General features: G+C 54.2%; 2 protein-coding genes across 4 annotated transcripts in view; both read right to left on the bottom strand.

Moving 5' to 3' along the window:
* Positions 1–5673, bottom strand: part of OSBP2 (oxysterol binding protein 2) — a 112127-nt gene extending 106454 nt beyond the window's left edge. For 2 of the 3 annotated variants that reach the window (XM_058036694.1, XM_058036696.1), the window contains exon 1: positions 5408–5673. In XM_058036694.1, the coding sequence (XP_057892677.1) occupies positions 5408–5673 (266 nt within the window). The remainder of the gene's footprint in view (positions 1–5407) is intronic. The other variant, XM_058036700.1, reaches the window with a different exon arrangement.
* A 1839-nt stretch (positions 5674–7512) lies between these two features.
* On the bottom strand, positions 7513–14154 carry IQCD (IQ motif containing D). The gene is made up of 5 exons (XM_058037078.1): positions 14111–14154; positions 12592–13385; positions 11169–11402; positions 8880–8951; positions 7513–7791 (listed from the first exon to the last, which is right to left on the bottom strand). Exons 2-5 carry the CDS (start codon positions 13177–13179, stop codon positions 7513–7515), a joined length of 1173 nt encoding a protein of 390 aa, XP_057893061.1. The 5' UTR covers positions 13180–13385; positions 14111–14154.
* Between the last annotated feature and the right edge of the window lie 336 nt (positions 14155–14490).

The following is a 14490-nucleotide window of genomic DNA, read 5'->3' as shown; positions in this document are numbered from 1 at the left end:
TTCAGTGCCCAGCTGCAACCACCAGCAAGCCAAGGTATCTCTGGGGTGACACACCACAGTTGCCGCCTTTGGCCCAGCAGCGAGGGTCAGACTGGCCCAGGCACAATCTAACTGGGAATATTGGGAGCTTTTTTTCCAATAACCAGGCTGCTCCAAGCCCTGCCCAGCTTGGCTGGAACACCTGCAGGGATGGGATTGTCGGTTTCTCGGCTGTTTCAATGACCTGGAAAGGCCCGGGGTGGCCTTGGACAGCCTGCGCTTCAAAGGACGAGAAGAGGCTTCTGATCTTTTCTCGGTCTCGGTATTTATTAATTGTTTATCTAAAAGATTTTCTTTTGGCCCAACAGAGATCTGCTCAGCAGCCAGCATGAGCACACTGAGCGCCCCCGGGGCGGTCACCTATCTTTATACTCAAAATTACGTGTACAATATTTATCATTTTTCCCCAATACCTTTTACCCTTATTGACCAGTGCACTTTTAGTAATAACCAATCCCAAAGTGCCAGCATCACCAGAAAAGATGGAGGCCAAGAAGAAGAAGAAGAAGAAGAGGACACGCCCCAATTCCTCCATCTTACTTCTTTAGACCCCCCTGTACAGAAATCTTAAACCCTGTGTCTTACACTCTAATTAACTTATCCCTTCACCATTCACCCAGTGAAATCCTCCCATCCTCATACAGGTGTCATCTCCCGTGCAGGATCAAAGTGCAGCCACCAGACACTTCTGGCAACATCCCAGGACTCCCGAGCCCCCCAAGGCTGGTCTCGGTCACTCTGCACCTCAGTCCTGAGGTGCTGAGATCCCACATGGGATGAGGGATGTCATCCATCCCACCTAGCCAAATGAAGATTATATGTATAGAAACAAAGGAGAAAGATGGTTCATGGCTCTTATCACAGTTTGCAACCAGCAAACAGAACCAGGCAACAGCTGTAAATCCCCTCAGCCAGCACTAATTACCAAGCCATGATGGAAACATCCCTAAGGAGAAGATCCCTGTCTCACACCCTCCTGCAGAGTCAGCTGCAGTTGCTGTTTGGACTGAAGTGAGCCCAGCCTCCCCCACAGCACTAACTGGGAGCAGAGCAACCCAGCCTGGCACCAGCAGCCCCAAGAGCATCGTTCCCCCCACCCCATGGCACCCCAAAAGTGTCCTGTGGCCACGCAGTGTCCCCAGGGAGCTGTGGCAGCACCGTGTCCCCAGGCACAAAGCACAGCAAGGAGCTGCTCCAGAATGGGCAAACAGCAAGGAACACCAGCAAAGCACCATATGGATGCAGAGAGTGCCATGGGAAAACAAGCTGACTGGGAACACCAATTATTCATCACTGTTTAAAAACAAGTAGCTCAAAGTCACCAGGAGCTGCAGAGCTGCCCTGGAAACCTGCACGCTCCAGCACCCAGAGAGACACAAACACTCCAGGATTGTCTGCACAGGGACAGGGTGTCACAACAATCATTCCAGGAGAGCATGGTGCCTCATTCTATCAGGTACAAGCTCAATGTAAGGAAAAGTTTTCCCCTCCAAGAGTGGTCCCACACTGGAAGAGGGGCCTGGAGAGGCTCTGCAAGCTCACACCTTGGAGATCTCAGAGGCTGGAGCACAAGTGTGATGAGAGACGGCTGAGGGAGCTGGAGGGGCTCAACCTTGTGGCTCTGCACAGCTCCTGACAGGAGGGGACAGCCAGGGGAGTCGGGCTGTGCTCCAGGGAACAGGGACAGGAGCAGAGGGAACGGCCTCAGGCTGGGCCAGAGGAGGTTTAGGTTGGATATTGGGAAGATTTCTTTATGGAAAGGGTGGTCAGGTTGGCAAAACTGCCCAGGGCATTGCTGGAGTCCCCGTCCCTGGAGTGACTTAAAAGCCACGTGGATGTGGCACTTGGGGACATGGGTCAGTGGTGGCCTTGGCAGTGCTGGGGGCTCCCAGAGGTCCCTCCTGGGCTCCCTCAACCTCCCACATCTCCACCATCAGCAGAGGTTCTCAAGCTCCTTCCCGAACTCCCCTCCTCAGCTTTCAGTGGAGTCTCAGCACAAAAAACATCTCTGGGCTGTGCTCAAGCCCTCCCGGTGCCAACCAAGAGTTAAGTGCTGCATAAACAGAGCTGGTGAAGAATGCTGCTCTGTGAAACACAGCTTTTCCAGGGAAATGAGCTGCAGGATGACCCAGACAAGACAGCTAAAGTGCCCCAGGCACCCATCACTGCTCAGAGAGGGGAGTTAATGCTGCTTGAAGGAGAAGCCTTTCCCTTCCCAACAATAACACGGTTTTCCCCTCTCCATTTGTCACTGCTTTCATCACTACACCCCGTGCCCACACAAAGCACTGCTGAAGGCTCTCCAGACACCCAACCCACAGGAGCCCAGCTCCAGCCCATCCCACAGAGGAGCCAACACATCCCAGAGCTCTCAGAAAGGTCAAGAAGCTGCTGGGAGAACACAACACTTGGAGCATCCATGGTCACATGAGCCAACGCCAGTCTTTGATGAATTAATACTCACCTGCAGATCCTCTCTAATCTCCTTGAAAACACTTATCTGTTCAAGGTGATTAGATTCTCCCATACAGAGCCGCTAATTATAGATAATGATAACTCTGAGTGGCAGCAAGAGGAGTTCAGAGAGTTTGGATCATTAGCAAGTCAAGCAGACTCGTCCTGCATCCCCAAACTGCCTTCCCACGCCAGGATCACTGAATCAGCCAAAACACTTGGTCAAAAACAACCCAGGAGGACCCATCAAGGGCATGTAAAATGGTCCAACCATATTGCTGTGGATTTGGGAACTTCCTAAACCCATACAACTCCTCCAAAATTCCTCAGCAGTTGTTGTTTTTCACAGGTTCAGAGGAGGGAATACAAAGCAAAGGCACATGAAGTTTCCCTGGCAGCAAGGCTTGATGTCTTCATCGATGTAGCAAAGCTACAGGAGGCTTTAAATGCTCCATTTGGGGAAAATGTTGTAATTAGAAGCTTTGATTCAGCAAACTGTCCCTGTGAAACCAACTGGGCAGCAAACGGGCGTCGCACTTGGCTGCTGGAGCAAACCCCTGAGTGAGAACAGCTCCAGAGGATGGCACAGCAGCCACCCACACAGCAGCACCCCAGGGACACCAAGGGGACACCCGGGATTTCAGCAGCTCAGCTCTGCACACCAAAACCCTCCGGGCAACGTGACAGGCTGGGCTTTAAAGCTGAACAGCGAGAGGCAGGAAATCCAAATGCAACAAAAAGCTTCAACATGGAACAAAATCAATCCACTCAAGGAGGCGGCTTGGGCACCACGGGGCAGCCTTCCCAGTCTAGATGATTTTAGCAGACAAGCAAAATGAAGTTTCTACAAAGTAGCCATAGCTAAATCAGGTGGGCTGTGCAGCTACCAAGGTGAGAAGAGCACAGCAATTCACCTGCAAGGGCAGGAAAGGAGACTCCTGGTGTGGACCTGCTGAGCTGGGCTGAGCACAGAGAGCCAGCAGAAAGCAGGACCCGTGACTCTCGCTATGCCAGGGACCTCTATAGAACACTTACAGATAGAGCATCTATCTATATTTGTCTTTCTCAGCGAACAGGCAGCAGCCTGACACCTGCCTGGCTCCTGTCATGGAGCTAGAATTCCTATCAAAACACAAGTGCCAGGTTTTACCCCAGACTGTCTCCCAGGAGCGCTCCCAGATGAGCAATTCAAGCTGACACAGGCACTATTGCAGAGTGCTGGGTTTGAAGAGTATCATGGAGGCTTTTCTCCACTTAGGAAAGGCTTCACCACGTGTTCTGCGCTGTATTTTTGTACTCCTGACTCACAACCAAATTAATTCAGTTGTCATCAAGCCCAGAGATGAAAAGAAGCACAAAATCCTCCAGCATCCTTTTCCCCAAGCAGCTGCTGAAGGTCTGCCCTGCCTAAAAGCTTCACAAAGTTTCAACTCCTTCACATGCAGCTCAGAATAATTTCCTTGGGTGTTTCTGTTTGTTGTTTCAGCCTAAAACAGATCAAATGGTCTCAAAATAAACCAGGTTGTTCCCATCTGAAATAATTGTTGAAGAAAACCACTTGCTCACTCACGACAGACTCGGCATCGACACGCAAAAATAATATTCTGACATGGTTACAAATGGGGTGTTAAACTCCAACAGCCTTTTTGAGCAGAGTTAAGGCATTCCAGAAAGGATTACAGTAAATTAGCTGAATTACTGAGAGGTAATTACATTTTTTGGGGGGAGGTTGTTTGGCTTTAGTTCTTTGAGGGTTTTCAACAACTGCAAGTAGATAACCACACCATCTGTCTTCTGCACTGTTACCTGCTGTAGTCTGACCCTGGGACCCAGGTTCCAGGGGTCTCTTAGAGCTGGAAGAGTTTATATTTACATCTGACAGGGAGCTGGAGCTCTGCAATCTGCTTCAGGCTACGTGTCAGCAGCTGGAGCTGGGAGGAAATCAGCTGATGAACTTTATGTCGGGAGGAAAAACAGCTCTGGCAGAACCTTTATAGAGAATTCCTGTCTCAGGGGGTTTGGCACTTTAAAGAGTTACTATTTTATAAAGCTTTTAACCATCTTTAACATTCGGGATTGTTTCCATGTCCTGAAGTACAGCCAACATCTGCTGCACAACACTGAGGGTGACAGAGCACTTGTGTTCCCAGTGAGAAAGATAAACATGATCCAAATCACAGAATCCCTGAATGGTCTGGGTGGGAAAGGACCTTAAAGCTCCTGTCGTTCCACCTCCTACCATACACAGAGACACCTTCCTGGAGGATAAAAACACCATTTGTATTTTCACCGCCCAAGTGAGACAAGCAGCACAAGAGACGCTACGAAGATGACACCGCTTTGGATTCAGCCTCGGGGTGTCTGACACGCTCCTCGGCGAGCCCACAGCCCGTCAGACAGCGCCGGGAGCCAGGCACGGCTCGGAGCAGCTGCTGGAGCTTCCTTCAGCCCCCAGGAGCAGCCCCAGCCCGGGCTGCCTTCCCTAGGCCGACATTCCCGGCACAGCATCCCAGGCCACGCTTGCACCGCCACCGCAGCGCCCACAGCCGCGGGCACCGCCGGGGAAGGACCCGCAGGCTCCGGCAGGGTACAGCAGGAGCAGGTTACACAGCTGAGGGAGGAGGGTCTGGGGTGTTCGGATGGAGGTTGTGATTTGGGCAGCTGTAGCAGCCGGAGCTGCTGAACCAGGAGCGGAGGGATGGAGAGAGAAGGATGGGAGATCCAGGGCGATCCATCATCCCGGGGCCCCGCTGGACCCCCGCGGCTCTGCAGGATCAAAACCCGAGTTTGGCTTTAAAAGAGGAAAAAAAGCCCAAACTAAACAACACGAGGCGATTTTCGCTGTGCAACAGCGCAGCCCCCGCGGTCCATCCCCCCTCCCGGCGGCCCCTGCCCGGCCCCCCGGCCCCGGTACCTGTAGTAGCTGAGCAGCCCATTGCTGAGCACGAACCAGCGCCGCTGGTAGCCCTTCAGGTAGTTGGTCCACTTGAAGAGCCAGCCCTTGTAGGTGTCGGAGCCCGGGGGGGCGGCGGGCGCTCCCCCCGCCGGGCCCCCGCCGCCGCGGCCGCCCGGCTCGGCGCTCATTGCCGGCAGCTCGTGGCAGGCCAGGCAGGGGACGGCGCTGAGGAGCGAGACCAGCCCGCGGGTGCCGCCGCCGCAGAGCGCGGCCGCCTTCCCCATAGACCCCGCGGGGCCCGGCCGAGGCTCCGCCGCTCCCGGGGCGGCCCCGGCCCGTCCGCACCGAGCGGGGGCGGCGCCGCCGCCACGTGACTGCCCCATGGGGAGGGGAGCGGGCGGGAGCGCCCCCCGGCGGCGGGGCGGGAACGGCGCGCACCGCGCCCGCCCTCGCATGGCCCCCGCCCTCACACCGCCCCCACACTCACACCGCCCCCGCCATTTTGGCCCCCCGCCGCCATTTCATGCCAGGGGGCTGGGGCGGGGGGCATGGTGCAAACTGTTCCGTATAAATGTTCTCGTAAAAAAATCCTCCTGGGTGCCGCCTGCCCTGCTGGGAGGAGAAGCCCCATCCTCGTGTCCCGCTCACCCGCCCCCTCCAGCAGCACACGGGCCTGGGTTTTGTGCCTGTCCACAGGGCAGTGTGGAGGCCTGTGGCAGTGCCACCCGGCCAGGTGTTCCCATGTCTGCTGAGGGTTCTTTCCCTTTTCTCTTCCCAGCCTTTTTTCCCCTTCTTTGTTCTCTTTTCCCTTTCCCCTTCCTTCTTCCTCTTTTATTCTCCCCTCTTCATTCCCCCCCCATCATAGATCACGTCTCACTCATCTCCCTGATCCTCTCTGATCCCCCTGATCCCATTATCCTCAGCCATCACCTTCACACACTGTCACAGCCGTGCCAGGTGCTCAGGAGGCTTCTCCAGCCCTGGGAATTCTCCAGAGAGGGCACCGGGCTCCAGGCTGGGCAGTTCTGAGAGTGAGGGACCCTCCATGTGCTGCTCTGGGCTGAGCTCTGGCCTCTTTGCAGCTGGGTGAGCCATTCCTCCCTGGAGACTCCTTCAGGCAGGAGCACCAGAGACACTGAGGCAGCCTCTGGGGCCACTCCTGGGTCTGCAACAGCCTGAGAGGGCTTTGGACTCCAAAGGCTGCTTTTCAGAGAGCCATGGAATGGGTTACCATGGAAGGGACCTTAAAACTCATCCCAGTTCCACTACCTGCCATGAGCATGGACATCTTCCACTATCCAAGGCTGCTTCATACCCCATCCAGCCTGGCCTTGGACACCTCCAGGGATCCAGGGGCAGCCACAGCTGCTCTGGGCACCCTGTGCCAGGGCCTGCCCACCCTCACAGGGAACAATTCCTAATTCCCAATATCTCATCCAGCCCTGCCCTCTGGCAGTGGGAAGCCATTCCCCTTTGTCCCAAGTCCCTCTCCCACTCTCCTGGAGCCCCTTTAGGCACTGGAAGGGCCTTTAAGGTCTCCCTGGAGGCTGTAGGTTTTTGGGAACTGAAGTCTATCTGGACAGGGAATGTCCTTCTTGATGTAACTACACCCCAAACTATCCACATGGCTGCCAACTTCTCAAAGTCTCATGGATCCCAGTATCTCTTGTGGCTGCCAAGAAGGGAACACACCTTCCTTGGCCATGTCTGAGGAGAGAGGGGCCTCGCCAGTGCCACTGCTCTCTCCAGAAAAGGGAGGCTGCAAGGAAGGGCCCTAAAGTCAGGAGTGGGCTGTCAAATCCACACAAGTAGGACATGACAGCATGAGGGGAAATAGCCTCAAGTTGTGCCAGGGGATGTTTATATTAAATATTAACAGAACTTTTTTTTGTGGAAAGGGTCCTGAGGCCCTTGCCAAGGGAAGCGGTACAGTCGCCATCCCTGCAAGTGTTCATAAAACATATGGATGTGACACTTGAGAACAAGGGTTACTGGTGAACATGGTGGTACTGGCTTGACTGGATGATCTTAAAAGTCTTCTCCAACCTTAACAATTCTTAATGCTTTTATCTGGAAGAGCTCATACACAGCAGCTTTGCCAGGAGAGAAAATTATTTGGGGCTTTATTTCTTGCCTTTGCCTTTGCCCTTGCCCTTTGCCTTCTTCCGTAGTGACTTGTACTTGCACCGCACAAAGTAGCCTTTCCAGTAGGCCTGGATGCAGGTGGCAGCTTGGTTCCTCCTGGCCTCCTCCCGTGCAGCCTCCTCTGCCTTCTCCTGGAGAATCCTGCGCTCCTCCTCGATCAGGGTGTACTCCTGGATCAGCAGGGCGTGTTTCTCCATCAGCACAGCCAACTGCTGCTTCTCCTCATTGTAGGCAATCTGGAGCTCATCATATGTGGTCTGCCGGGACAGCAGGGATCAGGGACAGCTGGGCAGCAGCTCCTCCCCACATCCCCAGGTGGGGGTCCTGAAACCCATCCCAAAGCCATGGAGCCTAAACTGGTCAGAGCCTTTCCAAAGGGACTCAAAAGGAAGGGATGTGCCCAGTACCCAGGGAGTCTCATGACATGCTGGGTGCCTTGATGCTCCCCTGAAAAATGCTCCCACACACAGTGGAAGATTTGGAGAACCAGCAGTGCATCTGCCAGGGTGCTGCAATGAGCTGAGCTCTCCAAAGCAGCCCTGCTATAGCAGGAACTGCCTGGCACAGCCTCTCTGCTAAAGATTTTGGGGCTTGTACTGCAGCTCTAACTTGGGTTTGATGTTTTGCCAGTGTGGGGGTGGGTCTGCCTTGACAAGTTCTGCCCCAAACATGGGGCTCCTGCCTCTCCAGGGACAGGAAACCAAAATAATCCCATTATTAAACATCTGACAGGATCATTCCTTACAATTAGCAGCAGCTTTCAGGCCCCTCCCTGTATTTTGCTCTGTAAGGAATCCAGCAGCTTTTATCCAATCCCATAAATACTGCAAGAACAGGAAAGCCCCCAGGGCCTTCCTAGAGGCAAGTTTTGGGGGTTCTGATGTGACCCTGAGCCTGTTATGGCTCAGTTGTGGGCAGGCTGTGGGGTTTCTTAACACCCAGCACATGCCCCAAGGATTCAGCAGGAACAGGAGCAGGATTTGGACACCAGGTAGGGCCATGAGGATTGAGGATTGGAGCAAAACTGTAAAACCTGTTTCCTGGCATCAGGTGGACACCCCAGACAGAACATGGTGACCCATTTGCCCCCAGATCCTGTGGGATTTAGCACAGATTTATCCCACAGATACCGTGGGATTTACTGTGGGATTGAGTGAATGTAACATTTCCTAAAGCCAGAGCAGCAGAAGACTCCTGGACACACAGGCAGGACAAAGATCCCTTTCCTGTAGGTTTGCCTGGATGCAGAACTGCCTCTCACTTCCATGGTCTCCTGTGTCCCTTTGGACAGGAATCTACCCAAGCAAATCACTTTATGGCAGAGCAAAGCACTTAAAGCCAACACCTGTTTTTCTGTCATGTCTGTGTCGTATTTCTGGATCCATTCCTCAATTTCCCTCTCTGTTTTGCACTTTTCCTGAAAAACAAAACAAGATCAGATCCTTGAAGACATCTGAGGCCTGGGAAGGAGTGTCCTGAGTGAGAAAACAGGGAAACTTTAAGCCACATCATCATTATATTTAAGTATTCGAGCCACAGCATCATTATATATCTGAATATTTCACCTCCTTCCTGTGACAAGCTTCCCTCAGCTGACACATATGTGGTTTGCCCTGGTTTAAGGATTCTCCTGGGACATTCCCAGAGGGCTTTATTTGGTTTACAGCATGGAGCTGGGGGGATGAACAGCACCTGGAAGTTGCTTTCTGCAGGAGGAAATGAACGTGTCTGATGGAATGTGGCAAGTCATCGACAAACTGAGGCAACCAGCCTGAAACTGAAGCAGGAGAGAACTGCAAAACCTGAATTTGGGACAGAAAATACTCAGAAGATGGTGGTGCCTTTTAAAAGAAAGCTCTTTCTGGCTGTACAACAGTTTAACAATGGCTGTACTCTTGTACAGCCTGGGGCAGGTTCCCTCCAGCTCTGGATGTGTGCTCTGTGGAATCATTCCTGCTCCATTTCCTGTGTGGCACAACCCCAGCATGGCCCAAGGGCTCCCAGGCCATCACGAGGTCCCACCTGAGCTATTTAGACCACAAGTACAACTTGTACTTGCTGAGGAAAGGAGGCTTCTGTGGTCAGTAAATGCATCTGCCAGGGTGCTGCAATGAGCTGAGCTCTCCAAAGCAGCCCTGCTGTGGCAGGAACAGCAGCAGGAACTGCCTGGCACAGCCCCTCTGCCAAAGATTTTGGGGCTTGTACTGCAGCTCTGACTTGGATCTGATGTTTTGTCAGTGCCCAGCCCTTCATGCTGTGCCACCCAATGCAAGAGTGACAGATGCCCCACCACCATGTGGGCTTCCTGCCCATGGGAGGCTGCACTGGTTTGGAGAGAACACTCAGGATGAGCAAAGTGAGAAGGAAAATGCCCTTTTTTCCAGTTCTCAGTTCTTTGTGTCCCCAGTGTGTTCTGCTCAGGGCAGAGTTGGTGCTACAGGGGGCTGAGCCTGCCTGCTGCTCCCATTCCTCCTCCTGAATCTGCTCAGCCCTGGGGACAGGGACTTTGGGGTGCTGCTGGGTGAGGGCTGCACCTGCCCCAGCCCTGAAACCTCCCAGCCCTGCATGAGTCCCCAGCATGGGCAGCAGGGAATGGGGGATTCTGCTCCTCTGCCCCACCTGCAGAGCTGCCCCAGCCCTGGGCCCAGCACAGGAGGGACCTGGAGCTGCTGGGGAGAGCCCAGAGGAGGCACCAGAGATGCTGCAAGGGCTGGGGCCAGGCTGGGAGAGCTGGGGGTGCTCACCTGGAGAGGAGAAGGCTCCAGGGAGACCTCAGAGCCCCTGGCAGGGCCTGAAGAGGCTCCAGGAGAGCTGGAGAGGGACTGGGGACAAGGGATGGAGGGACAGGACACAGGGAATGGCTGCCAGTGCCAGAGGGCAGGGCTGGGTGGGATCTTGGCAATGAGGAATTGTTCCCTGGCAGGGTGGGCAGGCCCTGGCACAGGGTGCCCAGAGCAGCTGTGGCTGCCCCTGGATCCCTGGCAGTGCCCAAGGCCAGGCTGGACATTGGGGCTGGGAGCAGCCTGGGACAGTGGGAGGTGTCCCTGCCATGGCAGGGGTGGCACTGGATGGGCTTTAATGTCCCTTCCCACCCAAACTATTCTGGGATGATTCTTTGAAGTTACATTTCCCCCCATTCAGCCCAGCCTGACTCCCTCTTGGTTTGTCTGTTCTGCCAAGCTGGGCAGAGCAGGACCTGCTGAGCCCTCAGCATCAGCTCCATTCCACCCTGAACAATAAATCTGCTCTAAAAGATGCCTTCTACCAAGGCAATATTGTTTGCTCTGCTCCCCCTACAGCAGACCCCTGGTTTGTCACTCTCCCACACGTGTCCTGCTCCTGCTGGCTGGCCTGAGCCCTGCTGGTGTCACAGCACAGTGGGAAGGTGTTCCCAGGCAGCAGGAGCAGGACCTGTGACAGCTCCGTCCCTGCTGTCGCTGCAGGGCTGCTTTGCACTGGAATCAGCAGAGCATGAGGACAGGGCGGGTGTGCTGTGACAAACACCATGTGCATCCTGCCAGGAACAAGCAGGGACCAGGCAACTCCTTGCAGCAGGCAGCAGCCAGAGCTGACAGCTCTGCAGAAAGGCTTCAACCTTCTGTCCCAGGGCTCTCCTCCCCTCCTCTCCTCTCACCATCCTGAGAACCAGCTCTGAGGCTCGATGCTTCAGCACCAGTGCACTGAACTGTGTTCCCAGGTGCTGAATGTCCTCCTTCAGCCTGGCACACCTCTCCTGGGAGGCTTCTTCATCCCCCTTTTTCTGCTTTCCCCCTTCCCTCATGAGCAGCCGGATTTCAGTCCTGCAGTTCTTGGCCAGATCTTCCATGGTGGTTTTGAGGTTTTCGATTTCTTTGTCCTTCTTGCTAACCTAGACCAGAAAAAAAGAATAATTCTTTTGGGAAATGCCCCTGAGGATAAGGTGAGCAGAAGAAAAGCTGGAGGAGATGCAAGAAGGGACCCCCAGGGGCCAGCTCAGGTAGCACCAAGGCCCTGCCACTGCTGGCTGAGGGAAGAGTCAGATTTACACAGGAGCTTTGGAAACCTTCCCCTGGCTCCTCTGGGAACCTGTTAGTAAAGACACAGAGTGAACAAACCATCCCAAGCCCCACTGGCACTGCCACCTGAGGAGCAGCCAAAACAGATTCCCTGGAGTGGTCCTGTGGCTCCCTCAAGGGCTGGATCAGGCTCTGACTGACTGTCTGGGGGACAAGCTCAGGGAGGGAAATCCCCAGCTGGGATCAGTGAAACAGATTTATTCCCCATGTCCTGGACAAGCTGCCAAATTGCACATAAAAATCTCAACTCCCAGAGCTCCAAGGAGCAGAGGGAAAGGGGAAAGCAGGCTCTGCCACAGGTGAGCTGAGCAAAACCTTCTCAGCCAACCCCTCTTGCAGGGAGGAGAAAGAGAAACCCAGGTAGAAAACAAAGGATTGTTGTCAGAAGCTCTGGGCTTGGTACACAGGCTGGAAAAGTGCCTGGGAAGTGCCCAGTCAATTATCTGCACCTCAGCTGCAGATAAAATTCAAGATTCATGTAATTTGTATAATCACTGATTAATCACAAAGGCTCCAAAGCAGCTGCTAGAGTTGGGAGTCACAGAAATGTTGGTTTTAAGCAAGAGTGAAGACAGAGCAAATATTAAAAATGGATTTTAATCAGAGCAATCTCTCCCTGTAATGATTTTTCATTCTTTCAGCAGCAGGGAATGAAGCAGCTGGCCTTGTCACCCTGCCAGGATACCACCACAGCAGTTTGTGCCTGTCCTGCCACTCCTCTGGAACTCAGGGACTTACATTGTTTAAGTTGGCTGGTGACAACAGGTTCAAAACATGCCAAATTTGAGTTTAAAAAAAAAAATCAAGCATGCAATATGCATTTTTCATTATATTTTACAATAAAAATATTATTCTTAAGTTTTAGATCTGGTTTTGAAAGGATTTCTGGAACTTGCTCTTTAGGAACTGCAATAAAGGGATTGGTTTATAGTTAGCAAGGTTTTGCTCCAATAAAAAGCAACTTTCCACTTGGTTGGAAAACACATTCCCACAAGGTCATACCTCTTCATCTCGAGCCTGGATGAGTCCTTCAAGCTGTGCCTGTAGAGCTGAGATCACTTCTGTGTTCTTCTCAACCTGGAGGGAAATGTCTTTCATGAATTGAATCATTTCCCTCTCCTCATCAGGAGTGGTCAGGAGCCTCTCGAGCATGGAGTCCCGGAACTCCATGAAGGCTTTGATGAAAGCATCAGCTGGTGACTCTCTCACCCGAACTTCGAATTTCAGCCCATGGTAAAGCAAGGGGTTGACCAGGAAGAGCCTCAGGATGTTTCTCAGGGAACTTTTCAGGTGTTTCTCTGCAGCTCTGATGGTCTTTGCATCTCCAGGGCTGCTGTGCAGCTGCTGTATTTCCATTGAAAGCTTCTGAAGCTCCAAAAGGCTGCTTGTGATCTCAGGTCCCAGCATCACGGCATACCTGTCCAGGGAGCCAGTAATCCGTGGGATCAGCCTGGTGATCTCCAGCTTGACAATGGTCTCATCCAAGACAGTCATGATTCTTTCTGCCTCCGTGCTGTCAGGCTTTAGCTGGCGTGCATCTAACACCTTCATGACACCTAATGGGATCCCTGCCTTCCTTGGAGTTGCCATGGCCTTCACCAAGGTTCTTTGCTTCGTGAGGATGCTTGGAATGCAGCTGGATCCCCTGTTGCCTTGGATTCACTGAAACACCACTGGCCTGGGTGGTTTGAGGTCTAGCAAGGACACGGCAGCTCTTACACAAGGTGAGACTCTGGAAGAAAATGGAGGTCCCTGTGCTGCTGCTGTCACGTAATCTCCCTTCTTGGATTTTCTCTCTAAAAGGAAAACACAGTGACAGCATTAGAGAAATTATGTAATTTGGGAAAACAGAGTCCGAGGTTACCCTGGAGTTCTCTGTGAGTCTGAGCAGGGGGTCAGGACATGGGGTTGTGGATTAGAGGTGGTCTCTGTCCCAGAGCAGCTGTCAAACACCCATAGGAAGGGAGTGATGGATTCCTGGCTTTGAAGGGTGGTGGGGGGAAAGCTCCCAACAGCTTCTGAGTAGCAGCTGAGGTAGAGCAGCACAAGCTGCAGCTCTGCTGTCCCCAGAGGGGTGTGGAGAGGGGTCTGGAGAGCCCTGGGGCCACCCTGGAGGGGAGGGTTCCTAGTGGGAAACCTCTATGGGAAACCTCTGCCCTTGCAGGCCTGTCCTGTCAGAGGGAGGAGGAAGGAGAGGGGATCTGGCAGGGACAGGGCAAGAGGAGGAGAGAGGGGAGGGAGGAGATGGGGACAGCTGTAGCGGAGGGGCCGACAGGGAGTGCAGGGTCCCCTCGGTGCGGGTGTGGGACCGCAGGAGGCCCCAGAGACCAGGGAGCAGTCAGAGGTCGGGGCGGTGACTCCCGGTGGGGACACCCCCGTGCGAGGGGCGGGCGGCTCGGGGCCAGTGCGGGAGGATCCGTGGGACCAGCGGCCCTGGGCATCCCGGGGGCGGGACGGGGTGTCTCAGGAGTCGGTTACTGGGGGATGCCGGCCCCAGGCGGCCTCCACCCCTGAAGCGCACTCGGTTCCGATCGTGGTCCCAGTCCCGATCCTGATCCCGATCCCGATCCCGATCCCGATCCCGGTCCGGATCCCGGTCCCGGTCCCGCCGACAGCGCCTCCCGTTGCCAGGCGACCCGAGGGGGCGGGGCCTTTCCGGCTGCTCACGACGAGCTGTGCTGGCCCCGCCCCTTGTCGCTTGATTGACAGCGCCGCTGTCCAATGAAGAGTCCCGCTGTGGCGACAGCCAGGGATTGGGGTGTGTCATGGCGCTGAGGGGGCTGTGAGGGGTGAGGGGGAAGAGGCGGCTCGTTCCATTTGAGCTGCCCAGGTCTGAGAGCACGACACGTGCTCGAAGAATAAACTTTATCCCGAAGAATAAACTTTATCTCCCCAAGGTGA

The sequence above is a fragment of the Melospiza georgiana genome, chromosome 18, assembly GCF_028018845.1.
Source record: "Melospiza georgiana isolate bMelGeo1 chromosome 18, bMelGeo1.pri, whole genome shotgun sequence".
NCBI lineage: Eukaryota > Metazoa > Chordata > Aves > Passeriformes > Passerellidae > Melospiza > Melospiza georgiana.
Note: the sequence above shows the minus strand (reverse complement) of the source record. Positions and strands in the feature narration are given on the sequence as shown.

Bases quoted from the DNA above. Each gene is read 5' to 3' on its own strand.
- IQCD (XM_058037078.1), bottom strand. From the start codon at position 13,179: ATGGCAACTCCAAGGAAGGCAGGGATCCCATTAGGTGTCATGAAGGTG. The intron at 8,952-11,168 runs GTGAGAGGAGAG...TTTGTTTTTCAG, and splicing joins CAGAGCTGGTTCTCAGGATG to GAAAAGTGCAAAACAGAGAG. The intron at 7,792-8,879 runs GTGTTGGCTTTA...CTGTCCCGGCAG, and splicing joins CAGACATGACAGAAAAACAG to ACCACATATGATGAGCTCCA.